At 35.6% G+C, this 15,158-nt stretch overlaps 2 protein-coding genes and 1 non-coding gene across 3 annotated transcripts; 1 reads left to right on the top strand and 2 right to left on the bottom strand.

Annotated features, from left to right (window-relative positions):
* Positions 1-1,277: 1,277 nt before the first annotated feature.
* Positions 1,278-4,031, bottom strand: LOC116124711. The gene is made up of 5 exons (XM_031410448.1): positions 3,602-4,031; positions 3,160-3,252; positions 2,767-3,000; positions 1,985-2,086; positions 1,278-1,326 (listed from the first exon to the last, which is right to left on the bottom strand). Exons 1-5 carry the CDS (start codon positions 3,922-3,924, stop codon positions 1,278-1,280), a joined length of 801 nt encoding a protein of 266 aa, XP_031266308.1. The 5' UTR covers positions 3,925-4,031.
* A 3,674-nt stretch (positions 4,032-7,705) lies between these two features.
* LOC116124774 lies at positions 7,706-7,809 on the bottom strand. Its single transcript, XR_004127255.1, has one exon. It is a non-coding gene; the product is annotated as a small nucleolar RNA R71 (small nucleolar RNA).
* A 3,392-nt stretch (positions 7,810-11,201) lies between these two features.
* Positions 11,202-12,599, top strand: LOC116124712. Its single transcript, XM_031410449.1, has 3 exons — positions 11,202-11,770; positions 11,914-12,267; positions 12,551-12,599. Exons 1-3 carry the CDS (start codon positions 11,202-11,204, stop codon positions 12,597-12,599), a joined length of 972 nt encoding a protein of 323 aa, XP_031266309.1.
* The last annotated feature ends 2,559 nt before the right edge of the window (positions 12,600-15,158 follow it).

The following is a 15,158-nucleotide window of genomic DNA, read 5'->3' on the forward strand; positions in this document are numbered from 1 at the left end:
AATCCGTGAGGTTCTCATTTTCACCCACAATCTGATTCTCTCACTAAGCTACAACATTTCGATAACACACTGTAAGTGCATATCTTGGCATCAAGTATGGCCATCACTCCGAGTGCCATGTATCGTGGAACTAGTGGGTTGAATCACAAAGGGAACTCGGGTAAATGTAATATCAGCACTCCTGATCTCTATCCATGGTATAAACAGGTATTTGCCAATTCTTGGTGTTCTTCTTTGGATCATCAGTCAGGCTGAGATCATTTTCGTCCTCCTTGTATGTTTTAATGAATGTTTTGGCTCCAACCAGACAAGCCTCTCAACCATGAATAACTGGTAGTTATTCTCAATCACAGGATCCAGGATCTGACTAAAGTTTGATGAATATGCTAATTTGTATCTGCAAATATCATCACCAAAAGTCAAGGTCAACTTCACCACAGCATGAAAGTTTTTACCAAATTTTATGTTACGTTAAGAGCATTATTCAAATAATTAAACTCCTAAGACCTTATATGAACTCGAGTATTACCTGACGGAGAGTGGTGAAAAGAATCCAGGTGTTCTCTCATTTGAAGCAATAAAAGGGTTCGTCCAGGTGGAACCCATTCTTTATCCTGCAGAGAATAAACTCTGGGCGTGTATCCCTGTCCAGATGAGGATGTAGGGTTCTTTCAACCCCATTCTTGTCCTTCCTGGTTTTCAGTATCACCTCTACGAACATGCATGGCATCATAATCACCAAGGAGTGCCTTTATCTATAGACATGAAACTTGTCAGGGCCTAAATAAACTATGAAATGGAATGAGCTTATGGTAGTCTTTTTCTAAATGCCAAAATAAAAAGCCGAAGAAAAGAGAATTACAGAGTCTGCTAAAGTGTCAAACTTCAACCAGTCTAAATACGTATATGATATGTTTTTTTCAAATCCATCAAAATTAAATCATCCTCCATTCCCTTGGCCAATCTAATAACAGAAAAACAGTGATGTAAAATTATCTTTAGATATGACAGCCCTTATCCCAAATAATTTTGGTTGGCAATAGATAAGGCACTGGTAAAAGTTATCAACTATAGTTTAACGCCTTTGCGCCTCCACTTTCTTGTGCTGCATATTAACCAGAAGCAATACTATACAATTAATTTGATGCTTTAAAACATTAAAAATGAAGACTTCACATGCTCTGATGAATTTGACAAATAATGGCCACCCTAAACATGCTTCCAATAATGAAATGTCTTCAAATTTTCAAACTATCAGCCAATGTTGCTTTACACAACTACTTCAAATTTGACAAGCCATCTACTCCACTATATTGCAAATCATATCTTCAATAAATAATGAGTTAGAATTCATCACTAATTACTTTAATTTTTCTCTTTTCGAGATAAATATTCTTCAAGTAGAACTAGCAGACATCTCGGACTTCAATAGAACCTAAAGATTAGTTCTCATATTTTACACCTACAGGAGCCAATCTTATTGCCTCCACATATGCAGGCCACTAATCCCATCCTTCTTTATTAGTCATCAAACCACAAAGCAACGAGATCTTACTACTTAATCTTAACATGCCATTCTTGGCTTGACAGATGGTAATATGATTCTATACTAGATTCAATTTAATGCAAACTCTACAAAAGTATGACTTGAGAACCCACTTTATCACCCTCCCCATCTATGAAAAAAATATAGTCATACAAATTTCTATATTTGATTTGGTTCAATGTCGTCTCTACAGGAGTGATATGAAATTAAGCTTATCACCTTCCCCATCTATGAAAACAGTATTAAAGCTCCTCAGTAGATGTGACCCAAGAATTAGTCACAACCGCATAAATTATTTATTAAATTATTTACATGACACAAGCATCAAGGAATGTAAGCACTGTCCATTGGTATGTTTTCTCACTAGCACAGATAATCAAGAACTTCCTTTTCCCCCTTTTAAAAAATTAAAAAATTGATGGCATTATACATACAAACCTGTTCAGCGCATCCCTCAATTTTTCTGCAGCCATTGATGGAAGAAATGAATGTGGCAGCAGTATAGCACTCCGGTTTTTTCGATCCTTGCATTCCATGAACCTAAATGACAAAGATAATTAGTGTGCAAAACTTGCAAGATCAAAGCTTAACTCATCCATAAGAAAAGCCACACTTCCATTTTCCAACAAGCAAAGGCATCAAAATATTAACTCGTTAATAAAGAATAGCGACAACTTGCATTTTGCAACAACAAATGGCTAAAAAAAGGAACAATGTCTTCAACATCTTTTAAAATGGAAAAGACTAACGTAAATTCAGATAATGATCCAATTCAAACTTAATGATAGTTAAAGACTGTCAACCAGAGAGACAACTCACTAATTTAGGATATCAAAGCCAATCATTTGATTAAACTCAAGTACACGGCAACATGCACAATTAAGCTCTAAAAGAAGGACACAAAGGTTAGTAACAAGAAAAAATTCCCAATGTATGGCCACTTTCTCCAAATCAATCAATGCTCATATTTTCATAAGAACACACAAACAAGGCAAATTCAAATATTCATAAGCATGTCAATATAAGATATCTTCTCTTTCTATTAAAAAAAAATAATAAAATTAAGTGCCCAGAATATTATATGACCTACAATGAAAGACAAGTACATGGTTTTTCAAACTCAGTTACTTAATTCTACTAAGACAAACCAACTATAAGATTCTGAGTCTTACAAAAAGGTGGCAACTGAAAGCCAGCATAACAAAAATATATCAAATTACCATGACAGGGGATTAGCAGTTCGATTGATGAGCAAGAGATTTGAGTAGCGAGTATCATTTCTGAGATCAACTCGACTAACGCCTTCCACATGTGCAACCCCTCTAGCTCCCAACTTCATACTTGTCATTAGTACCCGATACCACATTTTCGAATCGTCTAGAATCACCGGTACAGTTTCAGATATAAGATCCACATCGTACAAAGATTCAATAGCACAAGAGTTATCTGCCCGCCTACCATATGAAAAGGAAGCAAGTTCAGATTATGCAATTCCTTTTTGTCAACTGACAATAAGTTTAGAAGATCATTAGTGATAGAGATTTCTTTCACAAAACAATGCACCTGATTTTGGAAAATCACCCAACTTTAGGGAAAAAACTTCAATAAATTACCTTTCCTCTGAACTTTTATTGTCAGATTGATGAAGAATGCCTTTCGCATTGTGCATCGGATTGATACAGATCCTAGAAGGCATAACTAAAGTTCTGCAACAATTAGAAACTAATAGGAGTAAAACACTAAACAAAAATACACAGATAAGAGAGAGAGAAACGAACCAATCAACTGTTCATTACATAGTAACAAAGATGCTTAATGAAACTGGTGCCACTTAACATCTTATAATAATTTTAACTTAAACTTCAGTTCCTCATAATCAAATGTGAAGCCACTGCTGAGATCCCAGCATTCAAATCCCTAACTTTCTTTACTAAAACTAATCAGCAACTCAAATTCACCTAATCTTCCTAACTTTCTGGACTCAATTCCCCAATAAAATAAACAATTCAACAGAAAAATCCCACAAGCTCAAAAGGGTTTCAATCAAAAAGTTACCTTTTCAAAAACATGGCTTCTTCAAGGGCACACCTGAGGCTAGATTCTTGATGACCAAGGCCAGCACAAGGTTCACAGACTTTACCGGGGCAGTCAATTCTGCCACCCCAATACAAGTACTTTTCATGAAGAGTGTGTTGTCTCTTGTTCCTGGGTCTTTTTAAGTTTCTGAGGGAGAATGAAGAAGAGAAGGAGAAGCCATTTATTGAGAAAAGAGCGGAGAACATGCAAAGAAATGCAATGACTGATAAGAAGATGAGGAGAATCAAAATTGTGGATCTGGGTTTTGGCTTCAGCTTCAAGGTTTTGGGAGTTGTCGCCATTGGAGCTAAAGGATGAAGAGAGAAACCAACAACTGAGAAGAAGAAAACGAGTGATGCTTTGCTTTGCTTGATTACAGATTTGAGTTTTGGGCTTCATACTTCCATAGTCAACAACCAATTTCCCAGAGGTTTCCTTTATTAAATAAAAATTCAGTTATTAACTTTTAACTATTAAAATAATCAGTAAAATATATATACAAATATTTATCAATTTAAAACAGTATATATTTTAACGATTTATTTATAATTTATTAACAATTAATAATTTTTTGTTATTTCATTAATTGCTTGAGAGATTTGTGATAGATTAGGCATGACAGTTTTCTTCGGAATTCTAGGGACCCGTCTCTCCTTGCCTCGCCGCGTCTCGTATATAATATATAAAATTAAAAATTATATATATATTTTTCACTAATATCCATATATTTCACATAATTATATAATTATTTTACCTATATAAACCTATATTTTCTCAAATTTCTCTCACCTTAAACAATTGAACAAAAACAAACTCTAACCCATATTTATGTAAAATTAATTATGTTTAAACGACTAATTTAAATGTTTGTCATGTGGACGGGAATTAACTATTGTGTTTGGTAATATTTAAATTAATTTATGTTTATGTAAAATTAATAGGGCGGGGACGGGTCTCTAATATTCCCCTTTGGTGTGGGAAAGAAGAATTTTTGTCATCCCCGTAATGGGGATGGGGTAGGACCTAAGGGTGAAGAGTGATTTTGAGGACAATAACGGGTATGGTAAATGAGATCCCCACCCTATCCCATCCCGTCCCATTGCCATGCCTATTATAGATTTGTTATATATCAAATCTCCTGGTATATGTTTTTAACTCTGGGGCCTGGGTATAGTTTTGTAGATAGTACGTAAAACCCCTCGTATATTTTCGAAATTACAGAGAGCACAGAGAAAAAAATTTAATTGTAGGTAACCCCCGATGTTGATGGTCCGCTTGGTTTTACTTTTGCCATTAAAAAAGTGTCGGATCCAGAAAAGACAATTATACCCTTCTCTTAATGTAATTATATTTTGTAGACCATTTTAACCTTATATTAGGCTAGAAATACCGAAAATTCCTCATATTAGATGAAGACAGTTGGCAAGAATTTGACGGGCTACAGAATACAGATTACTAAATGATTACACTGCAATGACTAAAATGCCACTATATATTATTGTTTTTTTTACTTTAAAAACTTTTTGGCCTTCAAGTTTAACAACACCACAAGCCTCTCCTCATCTCTATATCAGTTCATCAAAAACTCAAATATGCTTTACCCATTACAAAGCAAAACGAAAACTGTGAGAAGTGTTACAAGAAGTGAATCAAGCAATATAAAAAATTAATTTATATTCACATGAGGCAGAGGGTAAACATGAAGAGGATTTAATTGATATTCACAATAGAGTACTTGCATGGTGAGATGCAAACTGAAATTCAAAAAATTAGGCAACAACATGCATCCAAAAGGAACTACACACACCTGATTTTCGTGTACATAGTCATATTTGTTCAGGCATGTGTAATTTATTTTTTGAAATGATTGTAATAAGAGGATTATGTTAGTATTGACGATAAAATGATTGAAATATCATATTAGCATTATAAGAACGCAACTGAACACCGGTATAAAAGTTAATAGTAAATATCTATTACACAGACATGTTTTTCAACCAAATAAATCCTAACATATTAAACAAAAAATGGGGTCAAACTATGATAGCCTGATAAGTTGCATAAATTTAGCCTTTTTAGGTTTGCTTTTATATCCTTCCAGTTAATTTCGTATTTGTTTCCTTTGTTTTGATGTTAGTTTTCATTAAGTTTGAGATGTGAGTGGTCAGCTATTGATTTGGAGAATTTTTGTGATTTTCATGCTTTAATTGAGTAGATTGGAGCATTGAAATGAAATTGAGTAGATTGGAGCATTGGAATGAAATTGAGATTCAAAGCTTGAAGAAATTAAGATTAGCTGACAATTTTGAAGGCCATGGCCATGCCTTGGTGGTTCACCATGGCCATGGTGGTGGAATGAGAATAAAATATCAAAGACAGGAAGCACCATTGCCTAGGCCGTGGTGACGTACATTTGGACATGGCCAAGGCCGTGTTGGACACTTTTAGGGTTTTTTTTTTTTTTTTTTTTTTTTTTAAGTTTTTCTTTCCTTGTTTGCTCAAGACTCTTTTGGGTATTTAAATGTGGTTGAGATTACTTGTTAAAGGCCGAATTTTGCCTATTTTTGGAGAGAGATTATTGTGTAACAAAAGAAAAAAGAGAATCAAGAACAAAATTCATTGTTTTTACTTTTTCAATATGATTTATTTCTTGAATTCTACTCTTATTTCTTTTATTATGAACTAATTTTCTCAGGCTAAGACTAGGGTTAGTCTATTTATAGATATGTGATCAATCTTTTGCTCTATGGTCAGTGAATTATTTTTCTAATGATGAGCTTATATTATGTGCTTAATGCTATTAGGAACCTGATCAATTTTTGATAGAATTGTTTTGTGTGATTGAGACAGAGAGGAGACATCACATGAGTGCTCTAGTAATATAGGCTATGAATTAATTGGATATAGAGATATATGAATTGATACATGTAATAGTCATAGGCATGATTAACTTGTGCTGAAAGCTAGAGGATTTCATAAAGCTTAATGCTCGCCTATTTCATTAAATCTATATAGAGATATCTAGGTTGTGAGATAGAAGTAGAATTCATATTGCTTGAGAAAGAATATTGGTTAACCTAGGAAATCCCGTTGTCACATTAATTAAATAAATTCATTGACCAAAATAAATTGAGGGGTGTAGAGAAGTTATAGATGAGCCTCAAGTCTTAGCCGTTTTCTCTCATTGAATTCTTAAGTTTAGTTTTCTTGCAATCGTCCGTTTCTAATATTTTAGCTTTTGATATTTTCAGTTTTAAAGATCACCTTTCTAAGTTTTGATTATCTAGATAAAGTTAAGACTAATTAACATTTCAATACTTGTTTACGCAATCCCTTGGGTACGATAACATGTACTTTGTTATACTATATTATTTGAGACTAGTGCACTTGCTAGAAGTTGTTTCAAACGACACAACAAGTTTTTGGTGTCGTTGTTAGGGATTGCAGTTAGGCAATATTGAAATCATTAGATTAGCTTTACTTTAGTTCTTGTTCCATTTTTTATATACATATATAGTTTTTGTTCAAGTTCTCTTGTTTTCAAATTTTCTAGTGTATGACACACACTAGACAAAGATTAGAGATTCTTGAACCTTTTGACCCAGAAATTGAGAGAACACTATGAGCATTGAGAAGAAGGCAAGCAAGGAACATGACAGACAACAACAATAATAATAATAATCAAGTGATTCCACTTTTGGAGAATCTCGCAGAAGCTACAACCCCACATTCTTTAATGGATTATGCAATGCCGCCATTGAGTGGCACTTCTTCTAGCATTAGGAGGCCAACCATTGCAGCAAATAACTTTGCAATTAAATCTACGATTATTCAAATGATTCAGTCAGCCTGCCAATTCAGTGGTTTAGCCCACGAGGATCCAAATGCTTACATTAGAAATTTCTTGGAGATATGTGATACATTCAAGTAGAATGGTGTCACAGACGATGCAACTAGATTGAGACTTCATTGAGAGATAAAGCCAAGAATTGGCTAAACTCTTTGCCTACAGAATCTATTACAACTTGGGATGCATTGGCTCAATGCTTTCTAGCTAAGTATTTTCCTCCCTTTAAAACTACGAGGATGTGTAATGATATCACTAATCTTATGCAGGTAGATGGAGAGTCATTATACGAAGCATGGGAGCATTACAGAGAGTTGTTGAGGAAATGCCCACATCTCATGGATTACCAATTTGGTTATAGGTACAAACTTTTTATAATGGTTTAATTCCTGCTAACCATTATATAATTGATGCAACTTCAGGAGGTGTAACGCCCACTTGAGATACGTAGCCATTGTTTATGGTATGGCCTAAAGGGTTACTGAATTGCTCCTAAATGAGTTTGTATATTGTTCATGTTGTTTGGTTGGCCCTTGGTTGAGTTTATGTTTTGGGTTTGGTTGAGTTTATTTTTTGGGTTTGGTTGAGTGTTTACCCTGGAATTGATCAAGACTTGGCAGATTTTGGAGTTGCAGCCTTCGCCGGGGCGAGGAAGAAGCTTCGCCGCGGCGATGTCGGCTCTGAATTTGCAATGTCGATTCTGTAATTCTTTACCGGGGCGACAAAGAATCCTTCGCCGTGACGAAGGGCCGGCTGAGTTTTGTTTTAGTTTTCTAGAGAATTCTTTCTTAAGGGCAAAATGACCATTTTACCCCTAATTAGCAGGAAAAGTGGGGAGTAAAATGCAAGGAAATTTCATGGAGAGTAGTGTAAAATGGGGGTGAGTTTGTAAAGAATTAAAGGATAAAGGTGGAATTTTTAAGAAAGAGTAAGGGCAAAATGGGAAGAGTATATATTATATGAGCTAATAAGGGTTTAGTTCTCCAAACCCCTTCATTTCACCCATTTCCACCGCCTTTTCATCCCTCATTTTCTCTCAATTCCTCACTCAATCTTCCAAGGGATTTTTGAGAATTTTAAGTTGGAATTTGACAAAGAATTGATCCTAAGCAAGAAGAGGTAAGAATCCCTACTCTAGATATGAGTTTTATTTATGTAAGGGTTAAGTTCTTACTAAGTTTATGCTTAGGAAATAAGGGAAAGCTAAGGTCCAACAAGAGTAGAGAGTTTTAGTGAAGACTACTCAAGTATGAGGTAAGTAAATCCAACTCAAGCTAAAGTTTAAGAAATTCTTGAGTAGAGATTTATTTATGCATGTATATATGATGCTTATAGAGAAACTGAGTAGAGATATATGTTTGTTTGTTGAGAAATTGAGTTGAGATGAGTATTCATGTTATATTTGTTGGATATTTCCTTTATGGGAAGTGTTGATGTGTGATGAGTTTGAGATGAAGTTGGAGGAGATTGAGTAGATATTTTGGGAGTGTTCTTCTATGATAGGAACCATGTCCATAGAAGGGAGTTTCCTCTCATTTTGGATGGTTAAAAAGAGAAGTAGAGTTGTAGTTAGAGAAGAGTTTTTGTATGCACATGAGTTGTTTGATGAAATGCCTAAGAGAAATATGAGTATGATTAGTCAACCTTAATTCTTGCAACATGGCATCTTGGCATCTCCTAATTGCATTAATGAGCATAGACCACCCATGTGCATTTACTTGTGTTTTGGGTAATAGCTTGAGAAAGAGTAGAGAATTTTGAGTATAAGCTACCCTATGAGTAATAGCTTAAGAAAGAGTAGAGAACTTTGTGAATAGATTACTCTAAGAGTTAAGCTATACTATGAATACTAACTTGAGAAAGATATGAGTATTAGTTTGAGCGAGAGTAGAGCGAGAGTAGAGATCTTTGTGAATAAACTACTCTAAGAGCAAAAGAAGAGAATAGAGTAGGTTCTGCGATGGGGAACCCGTGAGTGATGAGTAAAGGCACAAGAGTGGGTGCTTTGTGATCCCCAGCCGTGCCTCCGGTAAGATGGGGCCGTGACCATCACAAAAAGTGGAACATGAGGTTCCAGCCGTGCCTCCGGTAAGATGGGGTTGTGACATTTAGAGAGAGAGAGAAAGAATACACTCACATGGTCAAGGGTTCCGAATCCATGCATGACCGAGTCCGATCAGCAAAGAAGGAGTAGAAGTCACGAAGAGTGGGTCGGTGCTTTGTGATCTCCACCTAGCCGTGCCTCCGGTAAGATGAGGCCGTGACATGCAAGTGAGGAAGAATGAGCAAACATGAGAAAGAATAAAGAGAGACAATGAGTAGGGTTACAAAGAGTGGGATGAGTACCCAGCCGTGCCTCCTGTAAGATGAGGCCGTGACCTACAACAGAAAATTAATAGAAAAGAGTTATGAGAAAGAGAGACAGAAAGAGAATTAGTAGAAGTCACGTAGAGTGGGAGAAGTCCCGACTGTGCCTCCGGTAAGATGGGGCCGTGACATTCAAAGAGCGAGTTAGTAGAAATGAATTATGAGAAATGAGAATGAGATAATAGAGAGAATTAAAGAATGAGAAAGCTTGAGAAAGAATGAGATAGAAAGAGAGAGTATGAGAAAGAATGAGAGAGTTTGAGCTAGTACGAATAGAGAGTATAAGAAAGAAACATGCAGTTCTTTTGTATTAATTGCATGTACAGCTCATACAGGCATGCACCATGATTTTCCTTCATGGTGAGTATGACGAGAATAAGAGAAAGAACCATGATTTTCCTTCATAGTGAGTATGACAAGAATAAGAGAGAGAACCATGATTTTCCTTCATGGTGAATATGATGAGAATAAGAGAGAATCATGATTCTCCTTCATGGTGAGTAAGAATAAGAAAAGGAGAAAAGAGAATAAGAACAGAGAGAAAGAAAGAATAAAAAGAGCATAACAGAGTTAAAGGAGAATAAAAGTATTAGAAAGAAAGAGAAAAACAGTGAGAATTAGAAATAGAAGAACGATAGAGTAAGGAAGAACCAAAAAGTGAGTTGCGGGGATAGGTGGTAGAGGATTTACTTACTAAGCATTGTTGTGCTCACCCCGTTGTTCTTCCCTATTTTGCAGGAAATAGGAGCAGCGGTCGGATGGACGTCGAGGAGCGGAGAGTATTGGCACCACTATCCACTAGCTATGATGTTTTGTATTAAGTAGAAAGTTTTAATACATAGTATTTTGTATTTGTAAAGAATTCTATTTTATGAGTAAAGAAAAAAAAAATTTGAGCCCACTATCTTTCATACGCTATGTATATCTATAATTTACATAGTATGTATTATAAGAATAGTAGTAGAGAGGAGGTGTTACAGGAGGCACTATAATGGAGAAGACACCAGAAGCAGCGTATGAATTATTGGATGAGATGGCTTCAAACAATTACCAGTGGCAATCTGATAGAGTGCCACAAAGGAAGGCTGCAAGATTATATGGAATGGACGTTATTACAACAATTTCTGCTCAATTAAAAGCATTGAACAAAAAGATTGATAATATGAGTGCCCCAGTCATGCAAGTGAAAAGCATGAGTTGTGATCTATGTAGAGGTAACTATCCAAACAATGAATGTTAGGTAGGTAATCCGTCTGCTAATTATGCTAAAAGTGCTAATTCTATTGGTATTTTTCATAGGCAACAACAAAATAATCCCTACTCCAGTACTTACAACCCTGGTTGGTTGAATCACCCAAATTTTTCATGGAGCAATCAAAATGCAGTGAAACCACCACTCCGGGTTTTCCTCCTCAAGAAAAGAAGCCCCATTTGGAGGAACTAGTGACGAAGTTCGTAAACTCCACTGAAACAAGATTTCATAATCAAGAAGCTTCGATCAGAAATTTGGAGACTCAGATGAGGCAGTTGGCGAATTCGATATCAGGGAGAGCTCAAAGAACGTTGCCAAGTGACACAAAGAATAATCCCAATGAGCATGTGAAGGCAATTACAGTAAAAAGTGACAAGGAAATTGGGCATAAAGAGCAAGAGAAAGAGGAGGCACCTAAAATGCAACCAGACAACATTGCTAAAAACTTGCTTGAACCTAAGAAGATAGAGATTCAGCCTCATTTCCCTCTTGCATTGAAGAAGCAGAAAGTTTATCAGCAACTTGCAAAATTTTTAGATATTTTTAAGAAATTGCATATTAATATTCCATTTGCAGATGCTCTTCTTCATATGCCTAGCTATGCAAAGTTCTTGAAGGAGATCCTTTCCAACAAGAGAAAGCTAGAAGAGCAAGAAATAGTAAAACTATTGAAGAATGTTCAGCAATTTTGCAAAATAAATTGCCACCAAAATTAAAAGATCCAGGGAGTTTTACAATACCTTGCATTATTGGTTCACTGTCATTTTTCAAAGCTTTATGTAATTTAGGTGCTAGCATTAATTTAATGTCATTATCTATTTTCAGGAAATTGGGACTTGGAAAACCAAGGGCCACTACAGTATCTCTACAGTTGGCTGACAGATCAATTAAATATCCAAGAGTTATTGTGGAGGACGTGCTTGTTAAGGTAGATAAGTTTATTTTTCTTGTGTTGGACATGGAAGAAGATGTTGAGATACCTCTCATTCTAGGACGACCATTTTTAGCCATAGGTAAGGCATTGATTCATGTGCAAAGAGGTGAGTTAATTCTTAGGGTAGGAGATGAAAAAGTAGCATTTGATGTTTTTAAAACTATGAAACACCCTTTAGAAGATAACACATGTTTTAGAATTGATGCTTTTGATCCTTTGGTTCGTGAGTATTTTCAAGATAACAGGTATGAAGATCCATTGGAAACTTGCTTGGTTGATTCAAAAGAAATGGAGGGGAGAATAAGCACCTAATTGAGAAGATTGTAGCAAGTTTGGAGGCCAATCCACCTTATAAAAGGGTCGTGTGACAAAAATTTAAAACATTGGAAAGGCCAATATTGTCTCGAACAAAGCCCTCAATTGAAGAGCCACCAAATCTTGAACTGAAACCCTTACCTACTCATTTAAAATATGTATTTTTTGATGAGTCTTCTTCTTTACCTGTTATTATTTCATCTTCTTTGACAGGTTTGATGGAAGAGAAATTATGAAGGGTGTTGAAGGAGCATTTGGCTAGACAATAGCTGACATAAAAGGAATAAGTCTTTCGATTTGCATGCACAAAATTCTCATGGAAGACAGCTACAAGCCGACAGTTCAGCCTCAGAGGAGACTCAACCTGAGCATGCAAGAAGTGGTAAAGAAAGAGGTGATTAAACTACTCGACGTAGGTATTATCAATCCTATCTCAGATAGTTTATGGGTAAGTCCTATTCAAGTAGTACCGAAAAAATGAGGTATGACTGTGGTGAAAAATGAAAATAATGAATTGATACCTACTAGGACAGTCACAGGTTGGAGAGTGTGCATAGATTATAGAAAATTAAATGATGCCATTAGGAAAGACCACTTCCCTTTACCCTTTATTGATTAGATGTTAGAGAGACTTGCTGGGCATGAGTTTTATTGTTTTCTTGATGGGTATTTTGGGTATAACCAAATAGCTATAGCTCCAGAGGATCAGGAGAAAACCACTCTCACTTGTCCTTGTGGCACATTTGCATTTAGAATGATGCTTTTTGGTTTATGCAATGCACCTGCCACTTTTCAAAGATGCATGATGTCCATTTTTCATGATATGGTATAAGAATTTTTTGAAATTTTTATAGATGATTTTTCAGTTTTTGGTTCCTCTTACGATACATATTTGAATAATTTGGCTTTAGTTTTGCAAAGATGTAAAGACACTAACCTAGTTTTAAATTGGGAGAGGTGTCATTTTATGGTGCACGAAGGAATAGTTCTGGGTCATAAAATCTCCCAAAAGGGGATTGAAGTGGATGCAAAGGTGGAAGTGATTGAAAAATTACCCCCACCTACATCAATGAAGGCCATGAGGAGTTTCCTTGGACACACAGGATTTTACAGATGATTTATTAAAGATTTTTCTAAAATTTCAATGCCTCTGTCTAATTTATTAATTAAATATACTCCTTTTGATTTTAATGCTGAATGTTTGCAAGCCTTCCTCATTCTGAAGGAAAAGCTTGTCACAGCACCAATTATGGTGGCACCTGATTGGAGTTTTCCATTTGAACTGACCTGTGATGCTAGTGATGTAGTTATTGGTGCTGTCCTCGGTCAAAAAAAAAAAAAAAAAAAAACAAGGTATTCCAAACTATATACTATGCTAGTCGAACTTTAAATGTGACTCAACAAAATTATGCAACCAATAAAAAGGAACTTCTAGTGGTAGTATTTGCATTTGAAAAATTTCATTCATACCTTGTTTTGAGTAAAGTAATTGTCTACACTGACCATTCAGCCTTGAGATATTTACTTGCTAAGAAAGACAAACCTAGGTTAATTAGATGGATTTTGTTGTTACAAGAATTTGACCTAGAAATTAGGGATAAGAAAGGTGTAGAGAATGTGGTTGTTGGCCATTTATCTAGGATAGAAGACACAAATCCTAAAAAAGGAGATGAAATACCCATAAGAGAGGAGTTTTCTTGTGAACAATTATTTGCCATTTTAAATGCGTCTATTCCATGGTAGGCACATTGTATTGTCACAATGTTCTTCCTTTAAATCTTACTTTTCATCAATGAAAGAATTTTTTGTCTGATGTTAAGCATTATTTGTGGGAAGAACCATATTTGTTCAAAGTTTGTGTAGATTAGAGTATCCGACGATGCATGCCTGAGGAGGAGATGACATCCATTTTACATCACTACCATGATAGAGAGGTAGGTGGCCACTTTGGGCCAACCAAGACAGCTGCAAAGGTACTACAAGCAGGTTTTTACTGGCCTACGTTGTTTAATGATGCTTATGCTTATGTAGCGTCTTGTGATAGGTGCCAAAGAACAACGAATATAATTAGGAAACAGGAGATGCCCTTGAACAATATTATTGAATGTGAATTATTTGATGTTTAGGGGATAGACTTTATGGGGCCTTTACCTAATTCATTTTCCAATAAATACATCCTTGTGGTAGTCGACTATGTTTCCAAATGGGTGGAAGTTGAGGCATTTAGAACAAGTGATGCTAGGGTGGTTGTTAAATTTTTAAAGAAACATATATTTACTAGATTTGGCACCCCTAGGGCAATTATTAGTGATGGTGGGACACATTTTTGTAATAAACAGTTTGATAATCTTTTGAACAAATATGGGATCACACATAAGGTTGCCACTTCTTATCACCCACAAACTAATGGTCAAGTAAAGGTATCTAATAGGGAACCTAAACGAATTTTAGAAAAAATTGTTACCTCTAGAAAAGATTGGTCTTTGCAGTTGGATGATGTATTGTGGGTATATAGAACAACAGCATTTAAAACCCCCATGGGTATGTCCCTATATAGACTAGTTTTTAGAAAAGCATGCCATTTCCCTATTGAATTGAGCATCAGGCATATTGGGCTACAAAATTTCTTAACTTTGATATGCAAGCTATAGTGAAAACAGGTTACTGCAATTGAATGAGATGGATGAATCTCGGAGTCAGGCTTATGAGAATGCGAAGATCTACAAAGAGAGAACAAAAAAATGGCATGGCAAGCATATCACAAAAAGAGAGTTTGTTAAAGGGGAAATGGTGTTGCTCTATAATTCTAGACTCAAACTTT

Source organism: Pistacia vera, unplaced genomic scaffold (genome assembly GCF_008641045.1).
Source record: "Pistacia vera cultivar Batoury unplaced genomic scaffold, PisVer_v2 Contig155, whole genome shotgun sequence".
Classification (NCBI taxonomy): Eukaryota; Viridiplantae; Streptophyta; class Magnoliopsida; order Sapindales; family Anacardiaceae; genus Pistacia; species Pistacia vera.

Excerpts from the sequence above, each read along its gene's own strand:
- LOC116124711 (XM_031410448.1), bottom strand. The coding sequence starts at position 3,924 with ATGGCGACAACTCCCAAAACCTTGAAGCTGAAGCCAAAACCCAGATCC. Across the intron at positions 3,253-3,601 it reads GAAGCCATGTTTTTGAAAAG|AACTTTAGTTATGCCTTCTA; the intron begins GTAACTTTTTGA and ends TAATTGTTGCAG. Across the intron at positions 3,001-3,159 it reads AATAAAAGTTCAGAGGAAAG|GCGGGCAGATAACTCTTGTG; the intron begins GTAATTTATTGA and ends TTCATATGGTAG.
- LOC116124712 (XM_031410449.1), top strand. The coding sequence starts at position 11,202 with ATGGAGCAATCAAAATGCAGTGAAACCACCACTCCGGGTTTTCCTCCT. Across the intron at positions 11,771-11,913 it reads AAACTATTGAAGAATGTTCA|GAAATTGGGACTTGGAAAAC; the intron begins GCAATTTTGCAA and ends ATCTATTTTCAG. Across the intron at positions 12,268-12,550 it reads GAGTATTTTCAAGATAACAG|GTTTGATGGAAGAGAAATTA; the intron begins GTATGAAGATCC and ends CTTCTTTGACAG.